The sequence below is a fragment of the Pseudonaja textilis genome, chromosome 1 (assembly GCF_049901715.1).
Source record: "Pseudonaja textilis isolate UNSWEBS1 chromosome 1, rPseTex1.2, whole genome shotgun sequence".
NCBI lineage: Eukaryota > Metazoa > Chordata > Lepidosauria > Squamata > Elapidae > Pseudonaja > Pseudonaja textilis.
In genome coordinates, this window is record NC_141990.1 from 251,923,868 (window position 1) to 251,939,818 (window position 15,951).

Sequence of the window (15,951 nt, forward strand, 5' to 3'; positions counted from 1 at the left end):
TGGTTTAGGAATAGAGCCCATAAGACAATTGTCCCAGTGATGAAATATTTATAGCTTAAGAATCACATTATCAAATGTATGTACATTACCAAGATCATCTGAAAACTTTAAAATTCAAATTATGTTTTGATCAATTTGACAGCAAAGGTAGAAGAATCAGTTCCTTTCTAATTCAACACTGACAATTTTCAGTTGTGCCCTAAATAAATAAGGCAATTGTATTATGTCTCACTGCATTAAAGAATCAGTCCAAGGAAGCGCTCATCTTAGGAAAGGATTGTGATCTTACATGGTTCAACCTGTCGATATATGCAGTAAGACAGCCTATACAAGATATGAATGGGAAAGTAGGGCTTTGAGTGCAGCTTGATTCATAGTTACTTCATGGACATGCCTATATAGTTTCCTTAGCAACCAAACAGAAGTAGTTGGCTTCTTTCTTTTTCAGGATATCTTTTTCTCACTGACCTATAAATGTAATATTTCCTGATGGGAGGAAAATGACTAATTTCTTTGTTGTCCTCAGAGGAAGTAAAGGAAACTATCCCAACACAGATATTGTCTGAATAGCTTCTACACAAAGCAGAGATAGGCATGGCATGTTATCCTTTGACTTAGACACAACCATTCTTATGGTAGCATATGTTTCAAGGTGTTCCAAGTTGTACCATTTTGCCCAGGTGCTTCATCTGCTCTAATTCATAGATATGTGCAGGGTATCTTGCACAAAAGAAACCAGAACAAAACCAGTACCGCCCAATAATGCAAGATTTTTTAAAAAATATGAAAAACAGAAGATCCTACCTTGGTCTGCAACATCTTCAATATCCACTTTGAGCTCATTTGCCATGAATCCAATCACTGAAAAGATGACAAAGCCTGCAAATATACTTGTGGCACTGTTGGTACAAGTTACTATCAAGGTGTCCCTAAAGAAAGGAAGGGCAAAAGAAAATATATTTACCAGATTTTTGTATTGAGTAATAATGATATAGTAGGTAATATGTACTGAGTATGTAATTGTAATGTCACACTAATGACATACCAATATTTGGTAAGTTTGATACGAAATACTGTTTATTTATTATTTATTCATTCCATTTGGATAGCTTTTTGTTCAACAGCTGAGCCTGGGCAGTGAACAATATTAAAATACAAAATAATAACAACCAAAGGCAGGAGCAGGGCTATGCATAGGGTGGGTGCTGCAGCAGAAACAGAGGTGGTATTCAGCAGGTTCTAACCAGTTCTGGAGAACCGGTAGCAGAAATTTTGAGTAGTTCAGAGAACTAGAAAATACCACCTCTGACTGGAGATTTTACAGTATCCTTCCCCTGCCACTCCCACCAAGCCACGCCCACAGAACCAGTAGTAAAAAAAAAAAAATGAATCCCACCACTGAGCAGAAAGGTTCACTTTCTGTGCCCTGCTAACTGACATTCCTTAAACTATGGGACCCTAAGCATGCCTATCCTGCCTGACTAGTTTGAACAAGTAGATATAACTGGGAAGAGATTCTCCCTTAAGTAAAGCAGTCCCAAGCCATTTAAAGGTGAGAAGTAGTGCCTTGATTTGAGCCTGGAAGCTAATATAGCTCACAAAGTACCAGTGTTACATGCACTAAGTAACCAGTGACATCTACTACCCATGCTGTTACCAGTTAAAGCTTCCAAATGCTCTTCAAGGACAACCCAATGTAGATTACATTTCAGTAGTCCATGCAAGATATCACAGGGGCATGAGAAATAAGTTGGGTGTCCAAGTCCCAGAACAGGTACAACTGGTGTACAACTCACATTCTAAATAACAACACTCCCACCCACAAAAAAACTACACTAATAAAAATAATTTAATTCACTTTATCAATGTAGACATTTTACAATATGGAACTGATGCTTTTAAAGACAGCGTAATTCTAAGACAGTGATCACTAATTCCTGATTTCATTGTGTGATTCAATCCAAGTATTTCACTATTAGCAGCAACAGCATAAATCTTAAATTTTTAAATTTAAATTCTTAGATTTTAAAACAGGGAAAACAATAACCCTAGTACAAAACCTTACAATACCTAGAAGCACATACTGTAAATTTTAGGTGGACCTTATTAAATAATGGAACTGATCACTTATAAGCATTTAAGATGAAAGATTCAAGTGAAGATCTTGGTATGGGGAACTATATTATACTATATAACTAAGAAAACTTGTAATAAAATAGTATGTTCTTATAGTGACTTCAGTTTTTCCCAACCTGTACCTTCTTCATAAGTTACCCAGTTTTAATACAAGTAAAGGGCACCATATTGGAAATACTACTTTGGGTGTTACTTCTGAATGCTAAAACTTCAGATTCAAGTGTCTAATCAGCATCCCATTACTAAGCTGCTTCAAGAACAAACTTGTTGTATCCAGAAAAATGGTGAGTTGTGCACACATAACAGATCACTAAACAGAAAATTCAGTCTACATAATCATTAAATGCATGCTTCGGTAATTTAATGCTTATAAAAGACGTATGTCAACAAAAAACGTTTAATTTGCTTTAAGAACGATCACACAAAGTGTGATGCTAAGCATGTAAGGGGATTTAGAAGAGTTGCCTAGCCACTACTTTGAAAGTTCAAAAATTCAGTTCCCACTTATCCAAGGCACTTACAATAGTAGACATTTCCTCCTCTACTGCCCACAACAGTTTCATGCTGACCGAGACTACATGTATTTGGAGAAGACCTTATTTTTTATTTGATTTGTTTTTTGGCCTGCTGCAATCTCATGCTCTCAGCCGTTACAAGTCACAATTAAAGCAACAAAAAAATTAGAATAACACACACCCCAAAGGAAAGAAGGAAGGAAGGAAGGAAGGAAGGAAGGAAGGAAGGAAGGAAGGAAGGAAGGAAGGAAGGAAGGAAGGAAGGAAGGAAAAAGACTCAAGTGATGTTAGTCACCAGCTCTTCAAAAGAATTCCTTTTTTTAATAAGTCCCTAAAAGCTATCAGGAAGAAGATCAGTCTGATCAGAGTGGAGAATGCATTCCAATGGGTCAGCATTGCTACGGAAAAGCAGTACTTTCTAACTTCAGCTCCCCTGGCATTTATTAAATGAAGGACAACACAGAACTCCCTCCCACAAGATCTAATAGGTTGGGCTAAATCCAGTTAGAGGAGATAGACTTCCACTTTGATACTTAGGGTCCAAGTATCAAAGGGCTCTTTAAATTTAGCTTAGAAAAACTGAACCAGTGCACACCCTGGAATATACAGTGTAGAACAGCATCATGTATATAGCACACTGCAATAAGTCTTATGGCTGACAATGAGAACATGAGTTACTGTCATTAGGTCCTCCAGTTAAAGACATGTAATTGCATACCATCCAAAGTTGTACCATGATCTCCATCTGCTATTAAATAGGAGATATGAGGCCAATTGATAAGATTCCCAAATCATGAACCTACAACTAGAACAAATTCAGGTAGTTCTCAATTTACAACTATTCATTAGTGACTATTCAAAGTTCCAAACAGCACTGGAAAAAGTAATTTCATTATCATTTTTCACACTTACAACCGTTGTAGCATCCCTATGTTCATGTGATCAAAACTTTGGAAGAATGGCAACTGGTTCATATTGACAATGGGTTGCAGTGTCCCAGGGTCATGTGATCACTGTTGTGACTTTTTGATAACCAGAGTCAATAGGGAAGCCAGATTCACTTAACAATCTGGCTTGTTAAGAGTTACTAACTAACAACTGCAGGGATTCACTTAGCAACTGTGGCAGGAAAGATCATAAAATGGGGCAACACTCAACAACTGTCTCACTTAGCAACAGAAATTTTGGGGTCAGTTGTGATCATAAGTCAAGGACTACCTGTAGTCTCTTTCTAAAGGCATCACTGGTGTTACAGGAGGCATATGAGTGGCAGCTCTGTCTTACTTGGGCTTCATCTGAGCCTGTTCTCATCCATCCAGACCTTCAGAGTCTCCAGTCTCAGAACAGAATATCAACAGCATCTCCCACACAGAGGAATAGCAATAGCAATTAGACTTATATACCGCTTCACAGTCCTCTCTAACCAGTTTACAGAGTCAGAATATTGCCCCCAACAATCTGGGTCCTCATTTTATTGACCTCAGATAGATTGAAAGCTGAGTCAACCTTGAACCTGGTGAGATTCGATCTGCCAAATTGCAGGCAGCTGGCAGTCAGCAGAAATAGCCTGCAGTACTGTACCATCACAGCTCATTCCTCCACTGGGGAAGATTATAATCAACATACTACTGGTACCATAGCCCAAATTACTGGATGGTCTGCACCAACAGTTTCATGTAGCTTTTAGAGAGCAGGAGAATAAGACAAACCTTTGCGGTACTCCATTAAGTGGGAGACCACTGATTCCATCTGTCCTCCCCATTAGAAAAAACTGAAATATCTGCAGATGATAGTACAGAACTACTGCAAAGTATTGCCCCAAATCTTTGCAAACAGTGCAGTAAGATACTATGCCTAATATTATCAAAAGCTGCTGAGTTATCTGAAAGGACAAAGGGAGATCCATGTCCCAACCCAGGTCATCCACAAAAGTTGGACTTCAAAATCTCCCATAAAACCATACTCTAACTGAACCTCCTCCTCCCCTCACCCATACCAGTAATCAATTTACAATTGATTGGAAATGAAAAATTCCTTTTTGCTCCCCATATCTGAATTCGACACCTGTTTAGCAATACCGTGTCTGTTTTGTTAAAAAAAATCCATGACAAGTTTATTGACACAATAAATATGTACCATATTCCTTATAGAATTATATTCCTCCAATAGAAACAGAACAACATTGAGTCTGTCCACATTTTAACAACATATTAAAATAAATACATTATTTTTGTCTTGTCCTTCATCACCATGATAAACATACATCTGTGCATACATTAAGCATGCATTGATTCTATCTCAAAGCAAGGCACATTTTTTTCATACTGGATGCAACTGCAGTGATATACCCAAGAGGAATAAGGAATTCAAATAAAGGGTTTTTTTACCTTCTTGATACAGCAAAACAAAATAGCATATCGTTGCCGAATTGTTTATTATTGTTCACAACAATGTGAAGTCACAGCTGCCAATTCTTTAAATGCTATCGGCTTTCATACACTGAGTTCTTCCCAATAACCCAATGTAGAACGTATCAGCGTAGCATATACATGGGCTTTACAAATGACAGATGTCACTGTTGTCAATATGCAGCTTTTCTAAGTAGTATCCAATATTTTTAGGTATGACATCCAATGTGCTGATAATCACTGGGACCATCACAATTTCAATTTTCAGATCTTAATGCTTGGTGAACTTTTCCAATTCTTTGTCTTCTGTTCTACTATCCCCTGGTAATGCCTCATCAACTATCATTTGATGATGGTTGTGATCCTAATGATTTACTCAGACAGGCCTTGGAATTCCTTTCTTGAGCACATACTGTTTTTCTTTATTACTTGTTATTGGATTGTCTTGTTATTCCTAATTTGTGATTTTAAATTGTGCAAACAGGAAGGAAAGTATATAAACATTTAAATTTACAAGAAAACAGAGAGAGAAGGATGAAGGATCAGCTTTTCAGCAGTTAAAGCAATTGTTCTCAGTCATATATGGGCTTACCAATTAAATTATGTCAAATAATCCATTCTTATGACACTGGGAACTTTTTCTTTATCTGAGTTTGGAATTAATGCAACTACCAGAATTATTACTGTGTTACTGATACCATAAAAATAATGGTACAGTAATTATAGCAGTGAAAATCACAATTTATCTTTGCTGCTTCAGAGCGTTCCTGACCTATTTCTCAATTACAAAGCTTTCTTTAACAGAGATTATACTTGTGCTACATTTCATGCTGCTATCCTTGACTCTTGACACTCCTCTAGATTGCTTTCAACCAGCCTATCTATAATTAGGGAAGCCATTCAGGAGGAAATAGGACACACTAACCCCAGAAGTCTCATAATTTCTGAAGCAGGGCTATCAGATCTGCAGTGTATTCATACAACACTAAACGAAGCTTTCGAGTTCCATCTTTCTTTTGCAACTGGTGTCTGGTAGTCTTATTTTGAGATTCTGGTGACAGATTGATGCTACAGATGCAGATAACAATGATGACATCAAACCTAATTCCAGAGTTACCTGGATTTATCTTTGCCATATTAATTATTAGGAAAACATTGGTGAATGTTCATGAGTTACCTGTATAGATTGTTATGGAATTTGTTATAGGAAGACAGAGTAATCAGACCACCCCATGCAGCAGATAAAGAGAAAAATATCTGAGTAGCAGCATCTTTCCACACCTTTAAAAAAAAAAGATCAATAGAAAAAATTAGGAATTGTTTTTTTAAAGAAAAGAAATAGCAATAAAAACATTTAATGTGGTTATAAATAAGGCTATCAAGCATGCCATATGTAGGTTGTGTGGCAGTATTATGAATCAGACTGCCCCAATAGGAGAATTCAGGAGATATCTGCAGGATGAAGCAATGTGGTTTTTTTTTTAATTACCAGATCTGGAAGAAGGGATGTCTTTAGTTGCACTGATAATTGGCTTCATGAAACTTCACTAGATGGATATGTAAGCCAATAATGAATGAACAAAACAACAATAAATTTTGAGCTGTGGTACAATATTTAGCTCATAGAGAACAAAATATGTAAGTGTGTATGTATATATGTATATACGTATGTATGTATGTAGATGTAGATGTAGGTGTGTGTGTGTGTGTGTGTGTGTGTGTGTGTGTGTGTACAAAAAACACATCCCTGCCATCTATACAAAGATAACAATTTCTGGGTTCACCACCACCCCCAAAAAATAAATTCTTATCATCTAATTGTAAATATTTGAGTTGCTGCTATTAAGATGTTTGTACAGGTAAGATTATCAACCTTGATGCCAACCAAAACCAAGCATTTAATGGTGGTGCCATACCATGTCCATTAACCAAACAGGTGGCAAGAAAGTAGGGGCAGGCAGGCACAACACAGGTTATGGAGACAGTAAACACAGTGTCAGACATAAAGATCTCAAGTGCCTATATACAAATGCACAAAGTCTGGGGAACAAACAGGGTGAATTTGAACTATAAATATGATACAGTTGGAATAACAGAAACTTGGTGGGATGAAACCCATGACTGGAACATACTGGTAGAAGGATACAAACTATTCAAAAAAAACAGGCTCCATAAAAGAGGAGGTGGAGTTGCACTGTATGTAAAGGACCACTTATATTGCTACAGAAATGCATGAAACCAAAAATGAAAACCTCCTAGAATGCATATGGGTCAATATAAAAGAAAAAAAGAATGACATGGCCAAGGTGTATAGGCCACCCAATCAAGCAGAAAAAAATAGATGTCCTTTTTGCCAGTCAACTAACAAACATATGCAGGAAACACACAACAACAGTAATGGGAGACTTCAATTATCCTGATATCAATTGGAAAACTAATTCTGCACCAAGTGAGAAATCAAATAAGTTCCTAACCAACCTAGCTGACAACTTTGTTGTCCAAAAAGTAGAGGGTGAAACTAGAAGGACAGCCATACTGGACTTAATTCTTACAAACAGAGAAGAAGTGATAGAGGGAGTTGAAACTGTAGGAACCTTGGGTGAGAGTGACCATGTCATGCTAGAATTCAACATAACACAAACACAAGCAACAGAACATAATGACACCAGAGTCTTGGATTTTAAAAGAGCTGATTTCAATAAACTCAGAGAGAACTTGGGAAAGATTCCATGGATGAAACTCCTAAAGGGGAAAACAACTCAAGAATCTTGGGAAACTCTAAAAAGTATGATCATAGAAGTCCAGACCAGCACAATACCACGGAGAAAGAAAAACAAGAGATCCAAGAAGAAACCAGCAGGGCGCACAAAGATCTCTCTAGCAAATTGAAAGAAAAAAAGGACAAGTACAAAAAATGGAAAGAAGGACATGCAACTAAGGCAGAATATCAGCAGATAGCCAGAATCTGCAAAGACAAAGTCAGGAGAGCAAAGGTCCAGAACGAACAAAGACTTGCAACAAAAGTCAAAGATAATAAAAAAAAGTTTCTTCCAACATATAAATAACAAGAAAAAAATCAAGGAAACAGTCGGTCCACTAAAGAGAGAAGATGGCAAGGAAGTAACAGGCAACACAGAGAAAGCAAAACTGCTTAACTCCTTTGCATCCATCTTCAAGCAAAAAGAAACTATAGCTCAACCCACCAAAAATATAACTGTAAAAGACAGACCAGAAATAAAAGTTAAAATAAGCAAAAAAATATTAAGAAAACACCTGTCTGATCTTGATGAAAACAAATCACCAGGACCTGATGGATTACATCCCAGAGTTTTAAAGGAGCTGGCAGAGGTCATCTCAGAACCACTGCACCATATCTTTCAAAAATCCTGGAGCATCGGGGAACTACCAGAGGACTGGAAAAGAGCTGATGTGGTTCCCACCTTCAAAAAAGAAAAGAAAAACAGACCCAGGAAACTATAGACCAATCAGCCTAACATCAATACCCGGGAAGATACTGGAAAATATAATAAAAAAACAGATCTGCCAACATCTAGAAACAAGTAAAGTAATAACTAGCAGTCAGCACAGGTTTGTTAAGAACAGATCATGCCAAACCAATCTTATTTCATTCTTCAACACAGTGACTAAATTAGTAGACCAGCAAAATACAATGGACATATTTAGATTTCAGCAACGCATTCAACAAAGTAGACCACAACCTACTTCTTAGTAAGCTAGAAAAAAAGTGGAAGAGATAGTACCACCACTAGATGGACTCGCAACTGGCTGGCAAACCATACGCAACAAGTAGTCCTTAATGGGTCTAAATCTACATGGAGGGAAGTAAGCAGTGTGGTGCCACAAGGTTCCATCTTAGGCCCAGTACTCTTCAATATCTTCATTAACGACTTAGATGAGGAAATAGAAGGGGACTCATCAAATTTGCAGATGATACTAAGCTGGCAGGAACAGCCAACACCCAAGAAGATAGGCTCAAGATCCAGGTGGATCTTGACAGACTAGAACACTGGGCCATATCTAACAAAATAAAATTCAATGTAGAGAAAAGTAAAGTCCTACACTTAGGCAAGAAAAACAAAAGTACACATATAGACTGGGTGAAACCAGACTCAATAGCAGTAACTGAGAGAGGGATCTTGGAGTCCTAGTGGACAACCAGCTAAATATGAGCCAGCAGTGTGCAGCAGCAGCAGCCAAAAAAGCTAATGCAATCCTAAATTGTATTAACAGAGGGATACAATCAAGATCAAGGGAAGTACTAATACCACTCTATAAAGCATTAGTAAGACCACACCTAGGGAACTGCATCCAGATTTGGTCATCACATTATAAAAAAGATGTTGAGACTCTAGAAAAAGTACAGAGAAGAGCAACCAGGATGATTAGGGGACTGGAGGCTAAAACATACAATGAATGGTTGCAGGAACTGGGCTTGGCTAGTCTAGTGAAGAGAAGGACCAGGGGAGACATGATAGAGGTCTTCCAATATTTGAGGGGCTGCCACGGGGAGGAAGGGGTCAAGCTATTTTCTAAAGTGCCTGTAGGCCAAACAAGGAATAATGGATGGAAACTGAACAAGGAGAGATTTAACCTGGAAATAAGGAGAAACTTTCTGACAGTGAGAACCAATGGAACAGCTTGCCCTCGGAAGTTGTGGGAGCACCATCACTTGAGGCTTTCAAGAAGAGATTGGACTGCCATTTGTCAGAAATGGTGTAGGGTCTCCTGCTTCGGGGGGTGGGTGGACTAGATGACCTACAAGGTCCCTTCCAACTCTGATTATCTGTTATATGAAGCCAACATATGACTTGAAAATGTAAAGTAAAAAGCAAAAATGCTGTTGTCACTAATAAATCTAATTCTTTTGAGATATTTGCATGACTCCCAATGTTTATATAGTTCCAGTATGTAACATATACCCTAGAGTTAACTTCTTTTATGAATGAAGGCAAATATATAGTCTGTATCCTAGGATAATGTTGCAGAATCCATTCTGGGTTGGTCACCAGAACCAGAGGTTTAGTCTTCCAAGCTTTTGGACTTGTGTTGGAACCTATCCTCAAGGAACTTCTTTCTAGCAGAATGTGTGCTTTGGGCTATTCTACGTGTATTATTATTATTATGGATAGCTGGTTATGTGTGGCTTTTTAGTTGTTTGGGGTGTTAATGGCTGGCTATTAAGTTGTTGGTGGTTGTTTCCTTGTGCTGCCAAACTCTTGGCTTCCTAAGTATATGACAAGTTGGTGGTGAATCAACACTCCTGTTGTTGGGCAAGAGGCCCATTTCCCAGGCTTCAATCATTTCCCTAGCTATTTTTGTCCCTGCTTTGCCAACAATCATAGTAGCTGCAAAATTTCAAAACTGTCAGTCAACAGGAGTTCTAATTTACCATCAGTCTATCACATACCTTGGAGCCAAGGAAACGCAGCCAACCGTCAACACCCCAATCAAGAAAAGCCACATACAACCAGTCATCGCATAAATGCTACACATAGAACAGCCCAAAGCACACATTCTGCTAGAGAGAAGTTCCCTGAGGATGGGCTCCAGCATGTGCCTGGAAGCTTGGAAGATTAAATATCTGGTCCCAGGAACAGATCTTATAATTTGTTTTATTTTCGCACAGTACTATTATGATACATACTTCTAACTTGCCTTTACATTGTTATTTATCATGCAATTTCAACAGTGAATAATAGAATCATTAAAACAATCACCCAATATAAATGCATAATGCAGAGTTATTAAACAATAAAGCCAATAAAATCCATTGTATTAGAAGCAATAATAAAAAACTTGGCAGATAAAGCAATAAAAATATATAAAAAGCTGAAACTAATAAAATAATGTTAATCCAATACCTAAACTTATCTAGGTAATACCAGGTGAAACTTTCCAGGGAGATACAAGCCTCAGAAGAAGAAAATATGTTTAATCGTCACTTGTCTAATTTTTGGAGGATGTGGTAACTAAAGAATGTGCTCTATGAACAATTTTTACAATTAAAAACATTCATATGGAAGAAAAAATATTTTAGATACATCAGTTCCAAAACAAATCAAGAAATTTTCTAATAGTTGAAATTAACACTGTGAATTGTACCCAGTAAGTGGGCATATTTTTAAAATGCTGTTACATCTTATGTACATTTCAAAGCCAGCTTCCTATACACCACTATAGTAGCCCTTCTATATATTATTAGGACATAATGGCATAATCAGTAGCATACTTAATTGTTCCTTATTTGACACTAGAGATTAGTTATAATGACAAACCAGATCTTCAGCCTTCCTCAAGTATCTATTTAAGGTTGTTCAGGCTATCCTACTGTGCTACCTTATCATAGTAGGGAGATGTTTCAAGAAGGGATGACGAAAGGATACTAGTAGTGTATTCCCAGCAGGATCATTCATTGTACAAAGTTTATATCAGATGCCCAGATAAAGCAAGCAGGCACCTATATTGGGCATCAGCAAAGTAGGGGGATGCTGGAAGCAGATGAGTATTTTAGTGACTCCAGCAAAGGCTGATATCACTTCATGTGCAGAAGAAGGTAATGGTAAAACCCTCCTGTATTTTTACCAAGCAAGCCACATGACTCAAAAATATGAAATGATTGATGATATGATGTCAGATGATGGGCCTCTCAGGCTGGATGGCACTCAACATACTAACGAGGAACAGCTGTTCATGTGCTGTTCATGTGCAAGTGCAAGCAAACTGTTCATGTGCAAGTTCCATAATATGACCTTGAGCATATGCCCACCATTCTTGAGGAGATTATCAAGAATCACTTTGTAGTCCTGAATCTCATTAACAGAGAACCGGAGGAACTGTGGAATGAGCTTAAATAAGTCATTAAGAATACAAGTGAAGAGAGATTGCCAAAGATGAAGAAACAGAAGAAATCAAACCAAGAACAAACTGTGGAAATTACCAAGAAGAAAAGAGAAGCCAAGCTCAAGAAAGACAAAAATCCAGAAAGGGAATTTATAAAGAATTTCAAGAGTTATTAGAAGAGACCAAGAAGCACTGTTACAATAGCATATCTAAAGACATTGAAGATGAGAAAAGACATAGAAAAATAGGAAGTCTTCCAAAAACTCTCTCAAATCAGAAGAAGGCTCCCCCCTTGAACTGTATGCTAAAGCACATCAATGGACCAATAATAACCGATGTAAAGAAAACCAAACAAAGATGGAATGAATATTCTGAATACTGTTCAGTACAGATATCAACATCCAAGACATCTCAGAACATATTCCCTCAAGAACCTTTAATATTAGAAGATATCGTTAGCTTAGCACTTTGATCATTGACTAGTTGAAAGGCTACAGAGCCTGAAAGATACCTACTGAAATATGACAAGAAACAGATGTAGAATTAGTAAAGAGTTTAACTAAGCTATGCAGGGGTGGGATGCTACCGGTTCGGCTCAGATCTATAGAACCGGTAGCTCTGAAGAGCAGCAGACACTGAACCGATTCAATGTCTGCTGCTCTGTTTGCCCAGCTGCCTTCCTGGGCTCTTACCTGTCCTTTATTTCCTGCTTTTTCAACCTCAGCTGCTTTGCACGGCACAGCTGAGGTTGAAAAAGCAGGAAAGAAGAGGATTTTCAAACGCTGCATACCTGCATGCAGCATTTGTCAGTTGTCCAGCAGCACAGCTGAGGTTTTTAGGGAAATGGTCTACATGCATGCAAAACGCACTCTCACCAGGGGTGGGATTCTACCTGTAGGAGAACTGGCAAATCATTCCACTGGCTGGCCCCGCCCCACCCCGCCCACCCACTCCTTACCTGGCATGCACGCCATCAAACTTGCCTGCTAAGTTGCTATTTTTCCTTTTTTTTCCTGGCCATCAGCTGTTCTGCTGTGCCAGGAAATTTAGATTAGCTAGAAAGCAGGAAATCATCTGATTTCCTGCTTTCTAGCTAATCTAAAAGCAGTGCTCAGCCTGAAGCTTCTATTATTCAGTGCAGACTCAGATAGCAGATGGCAGAAACATAGATCTCTAAGTGAATCTGTGATTCTGTGAGCAACTCAATTTGCCTGCCTGCTCTGCCAGATTTTGGGTAAAAGTTGCTCTTTTTTATTAAAAATTCAATATTTACATACATGGTGTGTTGTGAGTTAATTTTGTGAGTTTGCTTACAAGCAAATTTTATGTGACAGACTCAGGTAGCAGATTGCAGAACATAGATCTCTAAGTGAATCTGTGGTTCTGTGAGCAATCTGCCCACCTGCTTTGCCTGATTTTGAGTAAAAGTTGCTCTTTTTTATAAAAAATTCAATATTTACATAAATATTTATAATATTTACATACAAGCCATGCCCAGCCAGTCACATGACTACCAAGCCACACCCACAAATTAGGCCACATCCACAGAACCGGTTGTTAAGAAATTTGAATCCCACCCCTGAAGCTATGCCAGCAAAACTGGAAAAATGACATATTGATCTACAGTTTGGAAGAACTCAATCTACATTCTAATACCAAAAAGGTTGGCTTAATAGAGTGTGCAAACTATCATACACTATTGTTATTATAACATTATATTATGTTACTACAATATCCTTAATTTCACATACTAGTAAAATAACACACACACACATACACACACACACACACAGTCATTGTTGTGGTGCAAATCCTATACATAAATCAGGAAGCCTTAGTACAAACAGAACATGGTGAAACAGATGGACTCCAAGTCAGCAAATGAATAAAACAAACCTGTGTACTCATCTTTTTTATTTACTCTACATGCTGAATATACAGTATATTACGAGAAACTGGATTTGGAAGAAGATGAATGTGGTTTAAAATCAGATATAGAAGCATCAATGATCTGTGCTATACTTATTACAGATAGTCTAGACTTACGGCTGCAATTTGGTTCTCCAATGTATGTCCAAGGTTCTTCCTGCCACAAATAATATAAATCCATGCAGCTCTATCTTGATAGTTTGGTTCAGTCTCACAAAATTAATGCAGAAAAGATAACCCAAACTCTAAGCTTTGAATCTAAATAAATTCATAGAGCAATACTATATTATCTAACATCTGTTCTAGCTACTTGGGGTTGGGGAATTACAGCCTAGGACATATATTATTTGGATTGTTGTTCTAATTGATGGTTTTAGCATTATATGCTGTCCAGAATCACTGGTGTGAAATATTCAAATCATGTGAATATATGAATAAATTCAATAATTGGTTAAATGGATTACTGTTTCTCTTCAGTTTTAGCTACTCTGTAGGACTCCTTAAAAATGGAATAAATGGATACCAAATACCAGGGGTTTTGCCTTAGAAATGGTAGAATAGCTTAGAAAAATCTGCAAAGTTAAACCAGCTAAAATCACATAACAAGTATTCCTTATGTTATAAAATTCATATTTTTTCAGAGTACAGTTCAAACTACTAACTGGTTGTAATCTGAAAATGAACTCATAGCTGTAATTTTTCTTTCAAGCATCAAACATTTGGAATGTTCCTGTTCCTATATTTACATGTCTTCTCTTCAGTGCCTCTACCTATTTGTGTAGCCTCTTTTGAGCGGGACATCTATTGTCATTTAAAAGTTAGTATTGTTATTAAAAGTAGCAAAAAACTGCATTACTCATGATTATACTGTCATGAAATGATTTCCATTCTGAAGCATTTCAATTTTAAGACAGTTTTTAGGATTACAGACCTAGGATCGAGTTTAAACTCAATAGCAATTTCCAATTATAGAACAGTTTGTGGACACAAAAAGTAGAGCTAAGTACACTCCTGGAAAACATAATTTTCTTCCAATATACCTATAACATATGTTTATTACATCTCTTCCTCTGATTGTGGAATTTTCTTCCAACTGATTTACCTATATCTGTAGGATAGGTGAATGCATGTTAAATTCAGGAGCATTTTGTTAGATTTATACCAAGTGACTACTCTGGATCCAATGCACAACAAAATATGTAAGATGGATCTTAGCTTAGGCAATCTGGCATCTTCACAGCCATGCTGTACAGACTTGAACAGACATTATGCCTTAAGCAAATGAAGTTTACGTCAACTAAAACAAAATACTCCTTTGGTCGTTTTAGTTGCTAGCAGAAGGGGAATGGGGGAAAGCAGTGCATTCCTCAAATGCCTCAGATTTGGGTTGCAAATCTTGCCCAAAGCTGTCAGCACACAAGAATATTGCTGGAGAATATGATTGATGACTCTTGGCTATGGATGTGTCCCATTGGAGAATATACATCCAGGGGGTGGGGGGAAGACCAGGGTCAAGGGAGAAATGAATGGTGTATTTTAGTGTCGGCTGCACCCAGTTAACGCCAACATGGCCATTCCTAATAAAACCTTTTTTTTTTTTTACTTTGAGAGATGCGACTAGAGATTTATGATTTGAATGGGGGTGGATTTGTTGGAGCCCTGACAGACAGCCGACACTAAAAAACATCATTCATTTCCCCTTTGACCCTGGTCTTCTGAAGGAGCCAATAACATTGATCAGACAGTGTTATAAATACAGCTGTCATTTTTTAAAATTTATTCTTTTATTGCTTTTTAAATTGTGACAAATGGGAAAAAACAAAAAATTAAGAAATACATCAAAACAAACAGAAAATAAGCTGTCATAAACATTCATAGCACATAATGCTTTCTTACTCAAAAATAACTCTATATTGGCTTTATTCCATTATAGTATTGTATCTGGAATAACAAGCTTACCATAGCATCAATTAATTTCTCCCATTTAGGTGTGATGAAGTACCATATTCCAGCCCCAGCTCCTGGCAGGGTAACTCCTCTGATAAGTAAGATGATAAGCACTACATATGGGAATGTAGCAGTAAAGTATACCACCTAGGGAA

At 37.5% G+C, this 15,951-nt stretch overlaps 1 protein-coding gene across 1 annotated transcript in view; it reads right to left on the reverse strand.

The window, feature by feature from the left end:
• The window catches only part of SLC6A5 (solute carrier family 6 member 5), a 74,860-nt gene that overhangs the window by 35,566 nt on the left and 23,343 nt on the right, over positions 1-15,951 (reverse strand). The window contains exons 7-9 of the mRNA XM_026703716.2: positions 15,809-15,943; positions 6,237-6,340; positions 805-929 (exon numbers count right to left, since the gene is read on the reverse strand). Of these exons, the coding sequence (XP_026559501.2) occupies positions 805-929; positions 6,237-6,340; positions 15,809-15,943 (364 nt within the window). The remainder of the gene's footprint in view (positions 1-804; positions 930-6,236; positions 6,341-15,808; positions 15,944-15,951) is intronic.